The 22,121-nt window shown below is 39.6% G+C and overlaps 1 protein-coding gene across 4 annotated transcripts in view; it reads right to left on the bottom strand.

The window, feature by feature from the left end:
* Window positions 1-4,757: 4,757 nt before the first annotated feature.
* Window positions 4,758-22,121, bottom strand: part of LOC133523661 (zinc finger homeobox protein 4) — a 151,297-nt gene continuing 133,933 nt past the window's right edge. For 2 of the 4 annotated variants that reach the window (XM_061859337.1, XM_061859338.1), the window contains exon 5: window positions 4,758-8,037. In XM_061859337.1, coding sequence (XP_061715321.1) covers window positions 7,424-8,037 — 614 coding nt within the window. In that variant the 3' untranslated portion in view covers window positions 4,758-7,423. The remainder of the gene's footprint in view (window positions 8,038-22,121) is intronic. The other 2 variants (XM_061859339.1, XM_061859340.1) reach the window with 2 other exon arrangements.

Raw genomic sequence — 22,121 nt, 5'->3', positions numbered from 1 at the left:
TTAATAACATCTGCCGCATGCACCCGGAAAGGTGGGCCAAAATGGTAACTGAGTGGGGCCACAGAACACCATAGACGGGGCAGGACCAAAAAAGAGATGGCGGGACGACTTGAACGCATTCTATTCAAAATTGCTAATGACAGGGTCGAGTGGAGAAAACAAGGAGAGGCCTTTGCACACCAGTGGGACACTTAACTAAAAATTCTCAAGAGTAATAAAGTTAAGACGACCGGTCTGGCCTAGTGGGTAGTGACCCTGCCTATGAAGCCGATGGTCCTGGGTTCGAATCCCGGTAAGGGCATTTTTTTGTGTGATGAGCAAAGATATTTCCTGAGACATGGGTGTTTTCTGTGTATTAAGTATTTATATATTTCATATACTCGTATCGTTGTCTTAGTACCCACAACACAAGCCTTTTTGAGCTTTATCGTGGGACTTACGAGTAGTCAATGTGTATAAGAATGTCCTATAACATTTATATGTTTATTTATGTCAAGAAGGAAGCTATACTAATTTAAAGGAGAACTTTTATCAATGCTGTTGTTAAAGAAACAAACAATTTTTCAGCAGATAAACTGAGTTTTTACTTATTACATCAGAATACCGCTCCAGGGCTCATAGTTGGCGAATTATAATATCGCGTCATTCACGACGACGTGTGCCTTGAATCGTATTCTTCATGCAATTAAAGGTTATAGTTGATAAATCTATGCGTCATCGTGGATGAGACGAACTATACTCGTATATTTTACACCGAACTCTCAAACACTCAACTACAATATCTCGCCAATAAACTGCGATCGCAGTTTGGCGAGGAATAAAGTGATGCCACAATGTTATGTACCTTTATGATAAATAAATAAAAAACTCAAACTGTATGGCGAATAGGCGCCAGTTATATGTCGTCAACTTTCGTTGTTCCCGTTGATGGTTTGTTCTATAAAGGGCTACAATAAGATTATATTGTTAAGTTCTATAAAGGGTTAAATAAGATTATATTCTATAAAGGGCTACAATAAGATTATATTGTTAAGAATAAATGTCATAAATTACTACCCTGTAAGGTTATATTTGTCTATTATTTTCTTAACCCATTCAACGCTAATCACGACACGTTGTTGTTTTGCCTCTACGAAGCATTCAATTCAATTAAATTCAATATTTTAATGGTAAAATAAAATTTTACATGTCAGGTACATTGTGCTTATTATAATTTATGTTGCATAACTTGCATACATATAGTTGAAAGGCAAGGCTGAGTTAGCGAACCAGTTGTTTTTCAGGGTTCCGTAGCCAAATGGCAAAAAACGGAACCCTTATAGATTCGTCATGTCCGTCTGTCTGTCCGATTGTGTCACAGCCACTTTTTTCCGAAACTATAAGAGCTATACTGTTCAAACTTAGTAAGTGGATGTATTCTATGAACCGCATTAAGATGTTCACACAAAAATAGAAAAAAAACAATAATTTTTTGGGGTTCCCCATACTTAGAACTGAAACTCAAAAAATCTTTTTTCATCAAACCCATACGTGTGGGGTATCTATGGATAGGTCTTCAAAAATGATATTGAGGTTTCTAATATCATTTTTATCTAAAATGAATATTTTGCGCGAGAGACACTTCCAAAGTGGTAAAATGTGTGTGCCCCCCCCCCCGTAACTTCTAAAATAACAGAATGAAAAAATTACAAAAAATATATGATATACAATGCAAACATGATCATGCAAACTTCCACCGAAAATTGGTTTGAACGAGATCTAGTAAGAAGTTTTTTTTTAATACGTCATAAAATTAAAAAAAAATCCAAAAATTTCATCAAACCCATACGTGTGGGGTATCTATGGATAGGTCTTCAAAAATGATATTTAGGTTCCTAATATCATTTTTTTCTAAACTGAATAGTTTGCGCGAGAGACACTTCTAAAGTGAAAAAATGTGTGTCCCCCCCCTGTAACTTCTAAAATAACAGAATGAAAAATCTAAAAAAAATATATGATATACATTACCATGCAAACTTCCACTGAAAATTGGTTTGAACGAGATCTAGTAAGTAGTTTTTTTAATAAGTCATAAAATAAAAATATTTTTTTTTTCATCAAACCCATACGTGTGGGGTATCTACGGATAGGTCTTCAAAAATGATATTGAGGTTTCTAATATATTTTTTTTTCTAAACTGAATAGTTTGCGCGAGAGACACTTCCAAAGTGGTAAAATGTGTGTCCAAAGTGGTAAAGTGTTGAACAAGATCTAGTAAGTAGATTTTTTTTAATACGTCATAAATGGTACGGAACCCTTCATGCGCGAGTCCAACTCGCACTTGGCCGCTTTTTTTATATATTTATACATAGTTTTATTCACGTGGCACAGTGTTAGGTCTCGAAAAAGGCATCGATAGAATAGCACGCATCAGACACCAGTTTAGATGTAAGTTTTTTATTAAAATATTCGTCGCTCGCGGTTTGTTTTAACTCCAGTGTTATTTTATTATATACTTTACATTTTTTCTACATACCGGGAAACCTATGTTATCGGCTACGATTGATGGTATCTCTGAGTTTCTGAAAAGCTTCAGTTATCTTGTTTCTCAGTTCTTCTTCTATCTCCTTCCTCTACTACTCTCAGGGTCAAGTGCAAAATGGCGGAGGATTCGGTCTTGTAATGGAACTGGATGGTGGCGAATAGCTGCTCCCTCCACCCTTCCAGTCGCGGGCAAACCTTCGCGAACTCGCTGTATCGCGTTTACAACTACTCGAGCGTTTCTTGGCACAATTCGATCAGGGAATCGCTCTCTGTACACGCTGTGCTAACGCTCGATTACCATTTTGTAATGCTTCACCGTAAATTAAAATCATGTCAATTAATTCGGGAGCAGTGAAAGTTGTTAAACGAGGCATTTTTATAACTTACGATTACTTCTGTATTGAATGACTGACATTGACAAATCAAAGTTGAAATAAAATAAAAACCATTTAACTTTACCAAAGAGTTTGTCACGTTTTCAAACAATGTAGATTGATGTAAATCAATTTAGGTAATAATACAATTATCAGGCGGGCGTATTTCCCATCATCTGGTATAACAATATCAGACAAATGAAATACTAAATGATATGAAAATAATTATCTTTCTAGTATTAAAATAAGTACCTATTAATATGAAATGCATTTTCAAAAAAGGTGCTAAAGTATGTCTATTCTCAGTATTAGGAAACATCACGTCAAGTACTGTTATCGTGACTGATTAAAATGACATAAGGTAGATGAAGTCAGTTCTTTGTTGATAAAAATGATAAATAAATAACATTTAATATCTTTAACATGCCTAGGCATTCTGTCTACCAAAATAACCCTAAAACATTAAACGCAGTGTAATACTAACAAGTGTTTGTTCCTGCAGATACGAGTATTAGGTAAGTTTGTAAATGCGTATCGATATTCTGGTAACAGTGGTAACGCAACCATGTTTACAGTACATTGCTGCTGATAAAATTTTCAAAAATTAATTATGGGGTCACAGTTAAGTGTAACTTAAAAAAAACATCTTAATTAATGATTACACAAATGTGTTCTATGTCTGGTTTAATTTATCGCCCGTATTAGATTTACACACTGTATATGTATAAATACTTACTGGTACTTACGTTTGTCGTTCATCGTGCAGAGTCAGGAATTTCCGAGACGCCATTTTGTCTTTTATGTCTTTTATATTAAGAAATGTTATCGTTTTAAACGTATTTGATCGTTTCTGTAAAAAAATCCACTTTCATGAATTTTGTATATTTATTAATTTTATGTTATTTCAACTCAGAATTACAAGCACATTTGATCCTAATGGGATAAAAAAAATGTTCCAGTTTTTTTTCCTATTGTGTTATCATTTCCTCATAAACTTTGTGTAGCGGTTACAAAAAGAAAAGTTTGAAAAAATGTATGGAAATTTTGGGACCCTTTTTTGTCCTATAAGGATGAAAAGGGCTCGCGTTCTTGACTAGAAATAACAAAAAGTGGCAAAATAGGTCAATTAATATCACCTTAATATCACGATGTTTTTTTTTTATCTGAATTTTTGAGTGAGGAGGTTCTCGATTAATTGGGATCTTATTTTAAATATATGACTAGATATAGGTTTATTTACACAACATATTATGCTTGCAGTAGTTACAAATTACAGTCGCCGATTTCTCGAAGACGGTTGTAAATCGTGTAGTTTATTTCCGATTACGATATGTAGTGGAACGGAACTGCTGCTAAAATACGTAAAATTATGTCATACTTTTTTATTAGTTACTTTTTGTTAAAAGTTATAATCACAAATAGTCTGGAAAACCAATTTTGTCAAAACAGTAGATTAAACAAAACTATGCTCATGCCTCCTTATGGGACAGACGGCATGATTCTCTCTGCTTATGTTCCACTGACAAGCGATCGACTCTTACCAAACTAATTATTATGTACATAGCTTTGCCCAATATTGTTTAAAAATAGTATCCACAGAGTCATTAAAAATAAACCCGAGGCACTTAAATTACCAATTCAGGTACCTAGTTGTTTCTCTAACGATATCCCTTTTATCAAATGCTTGTTCCTTGTTAAGTTACCCTCCTGCGCTTGTGAATGTATTCTAATACGAGGAAAATGCTCCCTATGAGTACTTGAGCCAGTTTAAGAACTACGCTCGTAATATACTCGTATGATTTTGCATAAATATTAAGTCCTAAACAGTTATTTGAAGGATAGTAAAATAAAACTCCGGCGTCTGATAAACTAACTTTGAGTTTATTTTTACCATTTACACTTGACAATGTATTCGTTATCTGTTGTGGCTACGGCGGTCGTAGCGCGTAGCGCGTAGAGGCCTACGCGCAGCCATGCGGTACAAGAAACTAAACGCTACGAAATTAGCTAAACAATATTTCTCGGAGAAGTGACATTTGCTACCAAATCACACCATTCAACAAATTAAGAACAAATTGACATTTCGAAGCATCAATAAAATATTACAATTTGAAAATGATTTATTCATTTGGATCAGTATAACATTTTTCGTTAGATTAAAATAGTAGGAACGGTATATTTCACTAGTAAAGAATTTTTAAAATAAGTTCTCGTTTACACAGTATTAGGAACTATGATAGACACAAGTGCTACCTTTTTACGATCGTAAACTTATTCGTAACCAACATTACCTATAGGATTAGGACAGTCTACACACCTTCATGTTTATAGAATAACAAAAAATATAATAATTAATATCAAGGTACACTGAGGTTACATTTATACAAATGATAAAACAAAGAGAAGTATCCTATACAAATAAACAAATAACATGGCCGTGGGCACTCTGCAGCAGATACAACAGACTAATCCGAATTAATCTTAAATATTAAAATTTGTATTCGGAAAGTATAGTGAAACTCTAGATGCGATAATATTGAAATATACATAGGAACCATGATTCATTCCGCGGGCTGACGTCCGCGGAGACACAATCGCACTACCGACTTGTCCACCTACGCTAACTCAAACTTACATACTTCCGATTACAAAACCGATCCAAATAAAACTCTTAGGGAACCTAGAGCGGCCCGGCGCGGCGCGGCGCGGCGCGACGCGGCGCGGAGCGCGGGCGAACACAACTTCAACAACTACCGCGCGAGCAGTCGCTCGTAATACTTAGTCTTAACTCATGTACTCAACGCACCAAATAAAATAATATGTTGTAGTAACGCGCGCCTTCGCGTCAACTCGCGGGCGCGTCGTCTCCGCTTCCGACTAGACGCGATGGTGCTTTCGGGGCTCCCGAAATATAATTGCAGCCGTTTAACTCGTATGGAATTCGATTTGAGGCAATATTTAAAACATATTCAGCATGCCCACTTTTAATAAGTTGTCAAAAGTTTTAATTTGCATAATTTTCGTCGAGAGGAATTTTAATACGAGTCGTATACTGCTCAACGAATAAAAGTAGTAGCATTTCCCCGTATCTCCAAGGATATTGTCTGCGTTACTAAGCTACTGGGGCTCGCTCTTCGCTACAATTTGCTCAAAATTGAGTGTAGAATAATACTTTCAATGAAAACATTGGTGTAACTCCAGTAGCGAACAGAGCGACGAGCGGAACGAAGGCGGAGACGACGCACGCGCAGTCATTGCACACATACCTATAGGATAACAAGGACCTCCGGTAACCGGTGGAATAAAACATTGCACTTTACTAAAAAACAAATCAATGTTGTAGTAGGATTCACTCGTAGATAAAATATTGTAGTAAACTCCACTAGATAAAATGTAAATATGTAAAATATTTCAAATAACTTGATCTGTGCCATCGAAAATATAAGGGACTCCACGCACACTGTAAAGTGATGAATGTACATGCGAGAGGGCCGCGTCGCCGGCGCCGCGCCGCATGTACCTCCATGCCCTTGGACTCACTTACGCCACTACTAATAATCATTACTATATCAATAAAAATTCAAGAATCACACTTAGTTCCAAAATAAACTCACTTGTTTGCGAGGTAGGCTGAGCGCTGGCGCGCAGCCCGAGTTTCGAGTTCGTTCGTTTTGGAAAAGTTTGCTACGATAATAATTATAATTAACCGTTACCAATAAGCCTACGCGGTGTCGCGCCCCCGCGGGCTGCTCGGGCGCGGCCGTGGCCTGGCCTGTACAGACATCACTTTCATCGAAAGGTAACGCGCGGCGAGCCCGCGTACAGGCGCGCCCGGCGAGCTGGGACCGCGCGGGGCCGCCACCGCTCTACTGCTTAACATACGTACCTAACTTCGCTTCATGTTTTAAAAAATCATATACGTATATCACTATATATATCTTCATACATTTACGATGCGTCAGGAACTTCTTACGAGAACGTATCTATGCCTAAAATTAGAACGATTATATGTATGTATTACATAGCTTTAAACAATAATTAAATCGTAATTATCAATATCGATAATATTATATGCCATAAAGATAGGAACTTGCTTTCCTGGGAGTTGATGTTAAAGAAGAGAAGGCGCCGACGCGGCCGCGGTCGCGTGCTGTCACGATAAACGTATATAATAAAACCTGTCTAACGTATGATATGAGTGCGCACGCGATACGCGGCCGCGCGGCGCTCGCCGCGGCCGCCTCCCAGTGCGCGGCGCGCGGCGTCGGCGCCGTCGACCCGCCGACTAAACGCCGGCCGTCGGCGCAGCCCGCCGACTAGATTCTAAAACGGGACGACGGTCGGCTCGTGATTAACCTAATACTTAAACTAAAAGCTTAAATGTTTCATTAGGAAAGTGCCGCTTCTGCGGCTACATTCATCAACGAAAAGAAGCGTTAAGAGCTAATAGTGAACTGCTGCGTTGTCGGACAACGGAGAGAGCGAGGGGCTCTAGGATAGTAACTATACATTTCGTCAGATTAGGATTAGTGTCCGGCGCTGGCAAGGGGTAGTTCGCCGGGCGGGGGAAAGCGGGGGCTAGGCGCGCAGAAGTTGGCGTTGGAATCCTTTGGAGATGAGGCATCCTGCGCGGCGCGCGCGGCCAACAGCGTGATCTGGTTTACCACGTCCTCCATCTCGTGCGTCAAAGGTTCGGCGGGAGGGGGTGGAGGTGGCGCTGCGTTCCTTAAATGCGCTTCTGTCTCCGCATGTCGACGGAAGTCTACCCCTGTGCGAAAGCGTTCCCCAGGGCAGGCGCGGCATTCAAGCGCGGGCTGGACGACTCTGATTACACCGCGCGCGTTCTCGCGGCCCGCGTAGCACGAGCGAGCTTGATGCGCTTGCAGCGGCCCGGGTGAGGGAAAGGCTACTTTGCAGTGCTTGCACACGTAGCAGAGATCGAAGTCGAGTTCGCGAGCTCCGGCAGGTGGCTCAGGCGCGGGCGGTGGGAGGCGCAAGGTCGATGCTCCAGGGTCAGAGGCGATGTGGCGGATCTGCTCGAGCGTGGTGGCCGGCAGCTGGAGCACGCTGGCACCGTTGCCTGTCTCCACGATCAGACCCTGCGGCTGTGGCTGAGGTTGCGGGGTGCTAGGGTTGCCACCTGTAACAAAAGAAACTTTACGTTAGTCACCTTGTTTTTTGGTTTTTACTAAATAAATAGATAGGTAAGATAAAGTATCAATAAAAATTGCTATTCATTTAAGACAAAATGGGATTTTGCATCTTTAAATAAAATATATGCTACTTGACACAGTGTAAATAGCTCGCAATACGGCTATAAATAAGCCAGGTGTCTATAGGGTTAAGTATCGACACATATAACGCCTTCTCGCGAGCTCTCAGACGCGGCTGCGAAGGGGTTAAGCCTCTTACAGTGAGGGTCATCGTCGCTACGAATGCCTTTACAAATTGTACGTTTAAAACGCCGTAAGTTAACTATGTATGTACCTCCCAACAAATGTTTCTTTTAAGAAAATAAACACAAAGTGTAAACTATTTAAACAAAACACAGCAATTTAAACTAGTTGTGAACAATACTCGCACCAGCTGTCATAGATATAAACCGGACCAAAAAGACACTATCACCACCCAATTTGGGCTCTCCATTGTTCCAGGATCAAGAAAGTCGCTCGCGCAGGTTATTTTACATGCGTGATGCGTTTCTAACGAGCCCCGCGCTGTAATTGATTCGGACGCTGCTTTATGCCGGCTATATTCGCGAATGCATAATACATAGCAGCCTCAAAGTAAGGGCCATGCCACAAGAGCGATTGTGCACTGATACAGCTACTCGCTCCAGTTTCCCTCCTATTTTCTTTGGTTAAAAGGTACCAGGCCTTATATCGCTAGTGCGAACTGTATAATGAAGCAGCTAGATGAAATTTATTTTAAAAGATTCAGGGCCCCTCGGCTACATATTAACTTATAGGAATAGACACCTTTGAAGTAAGCGAACAAAAGATTCGATTCAATCGACACGAATAATGTTCACAGTCAAATTTTTAAAACAGTTATAGTGCCGTTGGTTGCGTAAGAAGCGAAGATGAAATAAGAAAAACAACATTTATTTTCATATTACGTTGGGATAAGTTACCTTGTATATACTTGATAGATAATAATTGTTATGATTTTGTACAACCATGCAAAGAAGACGTAAATAATTGTCACCAGGAAGTAAATTTGGACTTTATAACCGAGCTTTATGCGATCATAGCTTGAACTGCCTCTACAGACTCCTAAGTTATACTTATCTCTGCACCGACGCGATCCCGGCCTAATCTCATGCGGGAATCTGCTTGAATAATGTCGTGCGAAACGGAGCATAGCTTTCAATCAGGCTGTTAACAATCGCCCGCTCCGATTGGTGGATCGTGGGCTTGGTAATGAGACCAGCAGCGGGCGTTGCTCATACGCATGTCATGGATCGATATGCTAATGATCGCCGTAAATGGCCAAATGTTCCACCACGTTAATAGGGTTGACGTATGGCTGTCTGGCTGGGCTAGAAAGTCAACTAGATGGAAAATGAACCATATTCATTTATATAGAAAGACAAACCTTTAGATCCTCTAGTCTTGTTGATTAAGGTTATTTGCTTCAAACAAACGCATTCACCTATCCTATCTGCATGATTGTATAATTGAAACCTATAAACGAAGTATTTAAGGAGCACAAAGCCGGCTGCCACAACACGCCGCGGCCCTGACGTTAATTCGCAACCCTTTCTGCCAATTAGTTACAAAATAGCCACACTATTGTGATACTAAAACGACCACACATCGCATCCAAGGAACGTAATTCAAACTTCAAGATTGAATTTTACTACGTTGATTTTAGAGTTCATTTTGCATTGTTGGGAAAGCGCGTGGATTGGTCAGTTTCTTTGGTAGCCAGGTTTAAGTCAAAGGGCTTCTTAATCCGGACTTGTAGGTCGTTACGCGTTATTATAACGCGCTGGCGACGGCGTTTCTCTGCTCATTTACATCTCATTAAGAACGCTATTATTGGACTAGAAGACGCATTGTTCAGGGCTTCTACTGACTTCGGAGCTGTAGGCTATAATCAATTATAATATTTAACTAGTTTCTATAAAGTACGGGTACTTCTTTTCTTCAATAACATGGCATTTGGAGAATGTAGTTTATTTGTATTAAATGGTAAATAAACATTTATTCCACGTTGATTAAAGGTATCCACTATCTAAAGGGCAGTTCGAAGTGATACCAGTCAGTCAGTGATGGATCGTAATTAGACAGGACGAAATAAGAGACTGAGCGACATCTAAAGGACAGAGATTTGAAGCGATTAGGTAGAAATGTTTCCTCAATAAATATAGACTCACTTTAAATTTTATTTTCTAGTTTCTTTGCACAAAATTGATAAATTCCAAATCTTGCTGATAAAATACAAATACTTGCAGCAAGTTTCGCATACATCATTAATAATTATTACAATACTTCACATTTGATTATCTCTTTCTGTAGGTATGTCAAGTATATACGTATCCAACGTATGGTTTTGATCTAGTTACTATGAATTTCTATCACCGAATCGATCTCAGCATCGAACAGCGTATTCCGTAAGCGTAGTAGAGTGGACAGCGAGTGACAGCGCATCACTGTCGCCCGCCCATCGGCCGAGCAATTAGGCTAACGGAGCTTCGACTTAGAGCGAATGTTAGTGGAATAAGGCCAGCGTTAACCTTAGCCATATCTGATGGTCATTTGGAAAATTCTGAATGCACGGTAGAGTTTTTATTGCTTTGCATTCAAATTAAACAAAATATTTCTGGCCGAACCTTAACTTTTACTGATGTCGCGGGGCCCACAGGCTGTAGTTTGGAGACCTCTGCTTTGAGGTATCAAATATACTGGAGATTTAAGCTTTCGACTTATCGTAGACATTGGAACGGTAAATCGAGATTGGTGGGACCATAATGACGCGTATGTTTCAAGTGGTTTGTAGACGAAATAATAAAAAGTGACAAATTTTTCAGTTTTAAGTGTGTATCGACACACATAGGTGTATCGACACATATAGCGAAAACGTGCTCTTTATCGTTCCTTCCTCCTTGCTTCCTTCCTTCCTTATCCCTAAAATTGATGGATCGATTTTGTTGTGTTAACCTAGATGTGATATTGATATTTAGTCATCCTGAGTAGGCATCATGTACGACACTCGTATCAATCCCCTTTGAATTATATACTACTTATACAATGTAGAGTAGGTATATATTTCACAACATAGTTTCAAAGTCTCTGGTTTGGTGAATACACATAATTGCAAGTATCTGTCTCCCGGTCTCATCTCCATAAAGACGAGTGTAACGGCATGATGAAATTTCAATACGAGCTTCTTCAAATCAAATTGAAAATAAATCTTAGGTCAACGATCTTGTCATTGTACACTATGCATATTTACAAAATAGCTTCAGCGCTATTATTTAGAGTAAAAGCAAAGTCCACGGTGGTAAAATACGTATCAGGTACATACAATCATAGGCTGACTTCTTGAATATACCTATGTAATAAGTTATGTATTAGAATTACCGGCTCTTATCTATTTACGCTCTCTCAGCATAGTTAATCTAAAAAAATATACATAAAATACAAAGTATTGTTCATCGAAAGTTAAATTATGAATTAAAATAAATGTTTATGGTTTTACGGAATAGCAAATAAGGGCACTTTGTATTAATTTGCAATGCACACTGCCCTATTTTCGTTGCTCCTGACTAGCATAGAAACTACAAAAGGCATGTGGGTTGATATTGACCCGTCATGTAACCCTTGCCAGTGCGTCTTAACACGAAGCCTTAGGTGTCGGCGCTTTGTGCCGCCACCAGAGTAAGTAGGTAGTAAGTACTCGAATCCGCTTTGTCCGCGTTTACTTACCGCAGTAATCGAATTAAGACACGATGTTATGTGCTTATTACACGAAAGATGCGTGTTTCTGTTTAAACTACAAGTAGTTTGTATTTAGTAAACTTTTGATACGTTTAGTTTTTTGTTTGATACAGTTGCTAGAACTTCTGTAGATAGTGTGATTCTCATAGGAACACCTGTTAAACAAGTGAAGGTGATATTCGGGTGGAAAATACAGCTGCATTACTCTTGCTGGTGACGTTACTGGTGCGGCCTTGAAGATCGTATGACATATGATCGTATGATAGTAAATAATTTTAACGGCAACTAGGGAACAAATCAAATTATTTGGTGACTTTTTCTATAGTGATAAATTAATATAATATAATAAATTTTCTATAATATATGATATCTATTTCAGTTTGTAATTTTAATGGCATTTAAAACTGTTTTGTAAAGTCAATTTTTATGTTAAAGATTAAATCCATATCCTTGGAATCGGATAGAATTAGGTTGTAACAAAAACAATCGGCGAGCAAACGATGTGTCACGCTATCTAAAGCGATAATCGCCTCTGGCCAGTTGCAGAGGGACGGTCACCATCAATCAGCGGGTGGCCGGGACACTTTGAAGTTGTTCAAAAACATTTGTGCTATTGAATCAGCATGTACCTACTTATATGCGATTCTGTATATCTATTGAAATTCGTGTAGATAAGTTGTAACTTCTGCTGACTTTCATAAGTCAGCAGAAGTTACATTAAGTTTACAGTTTGTTTGATTAATCTTTGTCTTTTGTTTGATCTTATGTTACATAGCAGAGCGAGCACATAGCAAGATAAAAAGTAAAAACTCGGTGTTATTAAATTATGTTAATCAAAAAGTTTTAAAACCATATAAATCCAATAACTTTCTTCCTTATAATGCAATCAAAATAAGTTAGTGCAGATTGCGCTGTAACGTTAAAATGCAAAAAAAAAACTCAATTTCACTCCCGCGGCAATCCTAACGGCCATTAGGCAATGATTTCATCGAATTTTCTATTCATCATATTAATGCTCGAGTGGCTGGAGTATTATCCCACTTCCCTAGCTGCTCGGGAAATCTCACCGCGTTCAAATATTTAATTACTTTAAGACCCGATCGTTTATAAATTCTGGCGAGAGTGCTATCATAAAACGCGCTAATGCCTTATAATTAAAATATTCTCAGCAAGCCGTGGCGTAATGGCACCTCCGGCGGCCGTCTCCTCCGTCGGAAAAAAACGCATAAAAAATTACATTCACCCCAGAGGACTCACCCCTTGTGTCGGGAAAATCGATTAAAAAGAGGAGTCGCGGGGCGAAGTGGCTCGGGCGCGGGGAGGGAGTTTAATATGTACGAAAAAATGCACGACGCCGCGGGAGCGAGGGAGAGATCTAAGGAGCGACTCGAGTTGCCTTCAATTTTTATAATTACGTTCATACGTGAGCGCGGCTACTGCGCCAGCCGCCGAGTGCCGCCCGCCTCCACTCTCAGATTACTTATTTAGAATAGTTTCCCTCCCGACACCGTCCTCTCTCACTAGCAACTTTTAATTTTTAAATAGCTTCAGAAAATACTTTAGCTTTAAAATGAACTACAAGCATTGCAAAAATAAACACTCGGTGAAAGCATTTCCTCAACTCTATACTCTCTCTTCGGAAACATCGTTTAAAAGATCCCGCGGACGTTATGTTATGAGAATAAAAGTATTAATGACAACACTTTGGAAGTAAGTCGTATTATAACTTTTTCGTTTCCGCGACAAAATCAATTTCCATCACTGAAAGAGCTCCAAACTTTTCCACATACACAGCAATCAAGAAAAGAAGGGGGCAATAAGAACGGGATAACCAACTGGAGGACGTCATCTCAGGAGACGGTTTGCAAATGAGCGGGCCACGTACACTCGCGTGCCTACGCACACATGCGCTAATCCTCGTCCACACACGTTACGTACAAGCGTACATTTTATAAATAGATATCGCTTTTTTTATCCGGGAACAAGAATACGTAGGGGGAACCCCCCGGAGGAGGGGGCCCTGCGGGGGACGTGTTGGATTTCAGATTGCTACGAACTGCAAAAATGAGGGATGAAAGAAATATAGCTTAAAACGCAGATATTTCCCGGCGTCTTAAGGCGCTGGAGGGGGCGTGGGGGCCGCAGGGAGTGTGTGGAACAAAGTAGAGTGGCGATATTGAACCAAAATGAAATGGTAAACGAACCGTGCGCGTCCGATCTAATGCGAATTTATAATTTGGACATTGCCCCGGACGGCACACTCTTTGAACTCCACGAGGGTCGGTTACGGTTACGGAGGTGAATTTACAAAGAGTGCGGATGTGATTTATAAATAGGGGAGTAGATGCGTGTGCTGACCGTTCGTTTTCGTTAGTGGTTTTTTCCATTAGGCTTAAAAAATAATCAGGCGTAAAGTCAACCGTAAGAGTAGTGCCGGCAGTGGACTGCTTTTAAGGGCGCTAGTTTTAATCCGTAGGTCATGGTTTCGATTCCTTGCTTGTGCTTATTTGCATGGCATAGACTTTTGGTAACTTATTTACGGAATAACATAATTTGATATTTGCCACCAGTTGAAGTAAAAGCCCGAACGGTAAGAGACCTCCTTACTAACACCTAGTATTTATTTCGTACGAGTGCGGAATCATCAGGTATTACAATATGTGAGTAGATATTTTTTTTTAGTTTCATCCAATATGGACTGCGAAATCCGAAGGCAAGTCGCAACTTCTTCCTCGCGTTGTCCCGGCATTTTGCCATGGCTCATGGGGACAAGAACACATGGCCTGGGGTCCGCTTGACAACTAATCCCAAGATTTGGCGTAGACACTAGTTTTTACGAAAGCGACTGCCATCTGACCTTCCAACCCAGAGGGTAAACTAGGCCTTGTTGGGATTAGTCCGGTTTGTTCACGATGTTTTCCTTCGCCGAAAAGAGACTGGTAAATTTCAAATGATATTTCGTACATAAGTTTCGAAAAACTCATAGGTAAGAACTGGGGTTTGAACCCGCGACCTCCGGATTGCAAGTCGCACGCTCTTACCGCTAGGCCACCAGCGAGGCAAGCCGCAGCTAATGTCTATATATTTATTCGAGCATGCAATGAAGTAATAAATTGTTTGAAAATAGGAAAGTCGGCAGAAATCTAGTTTTTTGGGTGCTCAACCTCTGCAGCCTAAACTACAAGGAAATAAAATTTTTGGACAGCTGTATGTTGGGCTGTCAATGAAGCAGTCGTTTTGGCACAACGAGCGGTGTTTAGGCGTTTCCTCATTGCGCTAACACGAGTGTCCGCTGCCCTAATTGTCGTCGCGCCGTCTAATCGGGATATGCGCCACGCGATAATTGCGACAGATTACTTAAAGAGCAAGCGGCTTTTATAAGGACAGAGGCGCCGAGACTCTGCAAAATGCAATCCTGCCAAAAAAGGTAAAAAGGTAATATTTTATTTCATACTGGCTTTATCATGCATTGGCATGGCATGGCAAGCAATCAAATCGCGAGTCCCTTAATCCTTCCTTCGCTATTCAATCTGCACTGGGTATGTTTATTGTGGTATTGGATAAATAATAACTAAGCTAAAGCAATAAGTTGAATGTATCCTCTTGGACTCAAAAGTCAGTTTATAATTCTGTGGCCCTAGTGAAAAAGGGTACAAGTCTCTGGCAGTTTAGGTGTATAAGGGCATAAGTGTTACGTGGAACTTACACCCCTTTACACCTGCGCTGCCAGAGACTTGTACCCTTTTTCACTAGGGCCACAGAATTGTTAATAGCTCCGTAGATTCTGCTGTTAAAGATATTTCCTCTGCTGATAGATTAACGTCTGCCCGTAAGTGAGTTTCATAAATCTGAGATTACGGAGATCGTTGTTCTTTTCATTTCACTTTCACCTTTGTCTTGCTGAAAGATGAGGTTTAAACGAGGTTCAACAAAGGATTCTTTTGAAGCTTTTTACAGTACGCAAGACACCCCTTTTCTTTGGGTGAGTACATTGTGTTTTCCGAGCATAAATCGTTAAACCGCCATTTTGAGGAAAGATGTGGTTTTCCTTAGAGGACAAGTTTACTTATAAGTCTACTAATCACCTGGAGCTATGTTATAACGATAGAATTGATATATTTTATCAAGTAACATACACATAGAATTCACAAATCAGACCATCTGTACACCTAGACCTAACCTAACGTATGACGATAATTTGATAACCTACTTTAAAGTAACAAAATAAAATCTTTTAAACAACTGAATGACCTTTTGAGTACATAGAATTTTGTTACCCTTTTACCCACTCGCTTTTCGTACCACGCCTTCGGGAACCCACCTCTCAGTATCCTGTCTTTAGTAATAGGTTTTCGTCAAAGTGTCTAGTGCAGAATGTCAGGTCTCTTCGACTACGTCGCCAGATTGTGGACGAGTTAACTTTATTACCTCGTCGAGGACGACTGCAGTGTTAATCGTCGCTAATTGGTAATGAGCCCGTAGGAGGAGCGCGGGCGAGCTAAACGTCGCCTTAACTCACTCAATGGCATGTACTAGTGACACGCTATTTAACTTGTGTTACACTTTAAGCATTTAGATAGGTCAGGTGAACAGAACCACATAATAGTAAAAATTATAATAAATATTATAGGGACATTCTTACACAAATTGACTAAGTCCCACGATCAGCTCAAGAAGACTTGTGTTGCGGGTTCTCAGACGACTGTATATACAATTACTTTAATACAAAGAAAACATCCATGTCTCAGGAACAAATATCTGTGCTCATCACACAAATAAATGCTCTTACCGGGATTCGAACCCGGGACCATCGGCTCCATAGGCAGGCCAGACCGGTCGTCGGTCACACCCTAAATGGTATGAGTAAAACCAATTTTTTTAGACATCTGTATCAATAGCGCATATAACTAGTAATAGGAATTAGTGACTAGTCACACTGCTATGGGACTTTGATTAAAATGGCCCGTATCCGACACTAAGCGGCAAGATTTCAAAAATGTCAATAGTTTTACTGCAGGCACGTGACTTGATCACTCCCGTTCGGAACAAAGTGCACCGTGTAAGTGGTAAAGTGAAAATTGCGTACGTGAACTGGAAGAAAAAATATTAAAAATTAATCAAGCCTCCGGGGGTGGAACCGAGCACATGTGTCGACAAAAAACCGTCTCCCCGGTAGGAGTGGCACGTGCGAACAGCCGTTACGGCCGGTTCGCCGGCGAGTTAAAAGTTCCTTCGGACAAACAGAGGATTTGTCACAATTACGACCGGGCGGCGCGTCCCTACTTGATTAAAACCTAAATCACGTGACGTGTTTACAGCCGCGCCGGAGGTGTTTTCAATTTGCCCAGTCCTAGAATCGCCATTGGCGTTCCGGACACGTCCCGACGCACCTATCTGGGGGCCGACCGGCGTTTTGAATTTGTTGCGAATTAAATTATTGATGACCTAATCGGTCCGGCCGATCTCCTATTCCTCGGACGTGCTCGCCCACTGGGAACTAGCGCTGGCCTAAAAGTCACGTCGCTTAATTATTTTAAATGTCGCGCCCGAAATCCGTAGACGGTAGCGACGCCTCGCTGTTTCGCCACGGTAGCGTTTCACTCGTAAAAAAAGCTACGTGAAAAGAGGAGATTAACATTTGAATTAATCGGGAGATTAAGCATAATGAAAGAAAATCTCATTACGGCCCGCATAATGGCGGTGAGAAATATCGCTGGCGAACGGAAAGACGGAGGCGTTATAAAAGAAAAGGCGAGCGCGAAGAAAATTAAAAGCTCGAACGAAATTAAAAAATGTGAAAAAGTGTAATCGACGCGGGGCTACGATTAGGGGGAAATGCAAACACGGCGGGGCCGCCGCGGCGCCACTGGAAAGTTCTCAATTAAAGAAGGCCACGGAAAGAGTCGTTGTAATTAGATTCTTCCTCATCTCCTTAAATCACCGCCGCTGACACTTGGCTTGTTTAATTTGTAATCGAGACTTGTTAGCCTGGGTTTCTTTAAATTTAATTTTCTCATTTATAAGACATTTTCTAGCTTGATTAAAATCACCCACTTACAGTCGCTTACTATCTGCCTTCTTAGATTGCGCAAACAGATTATTTATCAGTTTTGTTTACTATAGTCGATTTAATGATTTTGACTTTGAAGAGTCTTCTAGATGAGAGACGTGACATTTCTCAGGGCGTGGATTCCTCCGTAGTCCCTGAGAAGATCGAGCGGTAACGACTTCCTCCTCCGTCAGTCGCGTGTCCACTAATTAATCGGAACTCAGGTGATCGGGTAAAGGGTAACTAGCTTCTCGTTGACTCGAATGTCCATTACACTCACTGATCGACACACTGATGTAACACAAGTACGGATAGATGCCTAAAGTTGTGATATTCACAATATTTTCCAAATAGTGCTTTTAGAAAACTCCGTCAACCGTCAACATATCTTTATCTGTCTTGACATATCCACAAAAGGGATTTAGTTGACACTTAAATCAAAAAACGTATTAATATACGTTGCGCGACACTTAAATCAAAAAACGTATTAATATACGTTTTTTGATTTAAGTGTCAACTAATAATTAACATAAACATAAACAAACAACAAAACAACAACAAACAATAAACATAAACATAAAAATTAATAACATAAACTAGTACGCTAAGCACAAAGTTATCTTCCCTAAAACAATCTTGTAATCGCAATTAGAAACAAAAATTAAAGCAATCAAAGCGCTCGACACCTCCGAGGGACTCCCCTCGCAAACAAGTACTCAAAGTGAACTCGGAATTAATTCTCGGTGTCCGAGGTGGGTAATTAAACAGCCTTGTGATTACCGACTTGTAGGAACTTCCTACTAGGAAGTCGGGGCTCGGCTAAGCGGTCAGTCCGGACAATTAAGCTGGCTTAGTCAGGCCGGGAGACGTTGACGACACGACTTTGTCAACCTATTGCGTACGTTCATTAAGTACTTACGAGACTGATAATTATTTCAAATTAATTGTTTCTAGAATATAACAAATATTGGTGTGATTTTTTTAGGATGCATTTGGAAGTAAAACACAACAAGCATGTGTAAGACGATTCAGAGGTCTGATGTAGAAATCGTGTCGGCGTCTTCTCGTGAGGCCTCTAGCGAGCCTTAAGCCCGCCCACGACGAGGCGATTAAGCAATTAACGCCGGAGGGCGGACACTCGCTCATTTAACTTTCCTTTGATTTTCCTCCACTCGGTTTTTGCGGTCTTCAGGAGGGGACAGACTTTGCTGTTGATGCGATTTAGGAGTTGTGAAGTTTGGGCGGTTTCGGAAATGTAAAATTACGCTAAGTTTAATTTAAGAAAGTTAAGGGACTATATAGGTAGGTATTATAAATGTAGACAAGATTGTTCCTGATGTGAGCTTATATTATAATTAATTAATATTTCAATTAATTCGGTCAGGTCAAATGTCATTTAACCTGCATTTACAGCTGCAGTTATAAATAAGTAGGTAATTAGTGCAATAATAATTAGGTATGCTTGATTACCTAACAAATAAAAGTCAGTGTCAACAAAACAATTAAATAATTTACTTCCCCAAAACAAAACAATTATCACCTCATAGCCTTCCAGCCCTAATCTCCGCAATTAAACAAACCTCAGAAGGGCAAGATCATTAATTAAACAACCAGAATCATCGAGCAAATAAATAAACCCAACCCTTTCCTTATTGGCCGATGTTCGCTTTAATTCAATGAAGCCGCGAAAACTGGCAAACTGTGAAGGGTTGATTTGCATGTCGGAAGGGTTAACTGAAGGTTCGTTAGGGCAACAATTAGGAGGGTAGGAGGAAAACTCGTGGGAAAGTTGCGGCAGGTCAGGGAAACTGCGAGGCTTAATTATCACTTTGTGGACCTGCCGATGGTCCTTTTGTTTCAAAAAGTTGTAAGTTGCGGTTTTAGCATTTTGAATCGCTGTTTATGCACGAATAGATAGAAGGTAATTTATATTGATTAATTTAATTTATATAGGTTTGGCAAAATATTCTAATATTAAGCTACAAAAATTTTTATTTGTAAGTATTGTAGAAGTGAGTAGTAGGCATCGTTGATAAATCGAAATCTTTTATCAAACGGCTAATATAAGACATGCTACTACATCAACTATATTAATTTTTAACGAAGTCCAACCGTTTGTTCCAACATAAACGATGTGTATTTATCTGTTACAAACACAAACTATAATTAGCGTGGAGAATTTTAAAAAGCTAAAAACGACGAAACGCTTGTTAGACAAATGAAGAAATATTTCAAAACACATCGGAGGCGTTCCTCATGCATTCATTATTCACTAATAAGTCGTTCTGAGCGGAGAAATTACAGCCTTACAATTATATTAGTATTAATGAGAACTTCCCACTTTGTTTTTTGTACGCCTTTTTCAAACAAACCCTCGCTTCTGACCCGAAGGAATAAAATTCAAACAGAAAAACACTGACTTTTAATAATTAAATACGAAGCATGCTATCAAGCGGTAGAAACACATGGTTATTAAATTATAGAACTGTCGGAAGACCACGAGGCTATCATAAAATTACACGATACACTGATGATAACATGTTTCAATTAAGAACAATTATGAGATAGGAGTAATTGTCAGGTTTTTGTAAGCATTTCACGCTCTGCTTGGCTTGAAGAAGCTCGTGTGGGCACGCGAGCGCTTTTACAATTAATTTCCATAATTACACACATTGCTTCTGTTGGTTTAATAGTTTATTTATTAGTACTTGTCATGGGAACAATTAACTCGTGTCCGTAGTATAAGACACACCCGTGCCTTAAGTATCTCACAATAGGTATCATGCATTTTTTTCTTAATAAGATATTTGTTTCCTAGCAAATAAGTTACTCGTACATGAAAGGTCATTTTAAAATTTGGGTTGTTTAGCTGCTTTTGTTGCACGCAAGTTTAATGGGCCGGCGTGGGTAGGGCGGCCTGCGTCCGTATAGATCGATGCAATTTTGATTGATTGCATTGCTTAGTGTAGTGTAACCAATCTTATTGAAAACTGCCATTGTATGCCATCGGAAAGACCGGAGCTGCGTTCGACGCGCCGCTTGTCAAATGGTTTAAATTGAAAAAAAAATAGGGGACAACCCTAAAACGGAGAATGTGACATTTTATATTTTTGGGGAGTTATTATACTGAGTTGTAATTGAAGGTTTGATAGGCATTTTGTGGGCATAAGGCTTGGGGTAAATATAACAATATCTACGGTCAAAAATATAACAAACTATGGAAAGTTTAATTGAAATATTTATTTATACATTTACAAATCCCCATACTTCACTATTGATACTGATCCTACCTATGAAGCCGATGGATCTGGGCATTTAAGTGTGTGATGAGTTCGGATATTTGTTTCTGTGTCTTGGGTGTTTTCTATGTTTTCAAATATTTATATATTATATATATTATTGTCTGAGTACCCACAACGCAGCTTAGTGCTTGTGTGTAATAATGTCTTGTCTAACTTTAGCCATTCCGCCGAAAAAGTCGCGTGTGTACTCTAGATCTTTCACTGCCTACTCACTATCAGTTAGGCTGTGGAACGATCTACCAGTGGACGTAAGGAAATCGCAATCTGTTGCCCCACTCAAGAAGTTGAAAAAGGTGTGGTTATTAGACTCCAGATGTTAGAACTGAGTACTTTTTATTTATATGTATATTATATGTTTATGTAAATTATGTATACATATATGTATTTATAATGTGTATTTTATATAAAGGTGTATATAGGTTTATGTATATGTTATAGTTTGCGTGTTCATATTACCAGTTTTCTCCTTTTTACTTTATTACTATTTATTGATGTCCTTTAATATTTATTATTTGTTTATTAGTATTATCCGAAAGCTACGACTGTCTAATATAGAGGCACCTGGTAGTTTTGACTGGGCGACCTGTACGTTGTTTTGTTCCTTTTTAGTTGTATAAGTTAATTAGTAAATACTAACACTTATTAGGTACTTAGCTTACGTACGTTACGTACGTAGTTTAGATAAACTAACAAAATCTATGGATTGTAAAGATTTAATTTTCATTTTAATTGAGACGTTTTTTTTATACTACGTCGGTGGCGAACATGCATACGGCCCGCCTGATGGTAAGCAGTCTCCGTAGCCTATGTACGCCTGCAACTCCAGAGGAGTTACATGCGTGTTCCCGACCCTAACAACCCTCCCTCCCCTCGTTGAGCTCTGGCAACCTTACTCACCGGCAGGAACACAACACTAACAACTTCACAC

This window comes from Cydia pomonella, chromosome 12, assembly GCF_033807575.1.
Source record: "Cydia pomonella isolate Wapato2018A chromosome 12, ilCydPomo1, whole genome shotgun sequence".
Lineage (NCBI taxonomy): Eukaryota > Metazoa > Arthropoda > Insecta > Lepidoptera > Tortricidae > Cydia > Cydia pomonella.
This window is presented reverse-complemented; position numbering and strand designations above follow the sequence as displayed.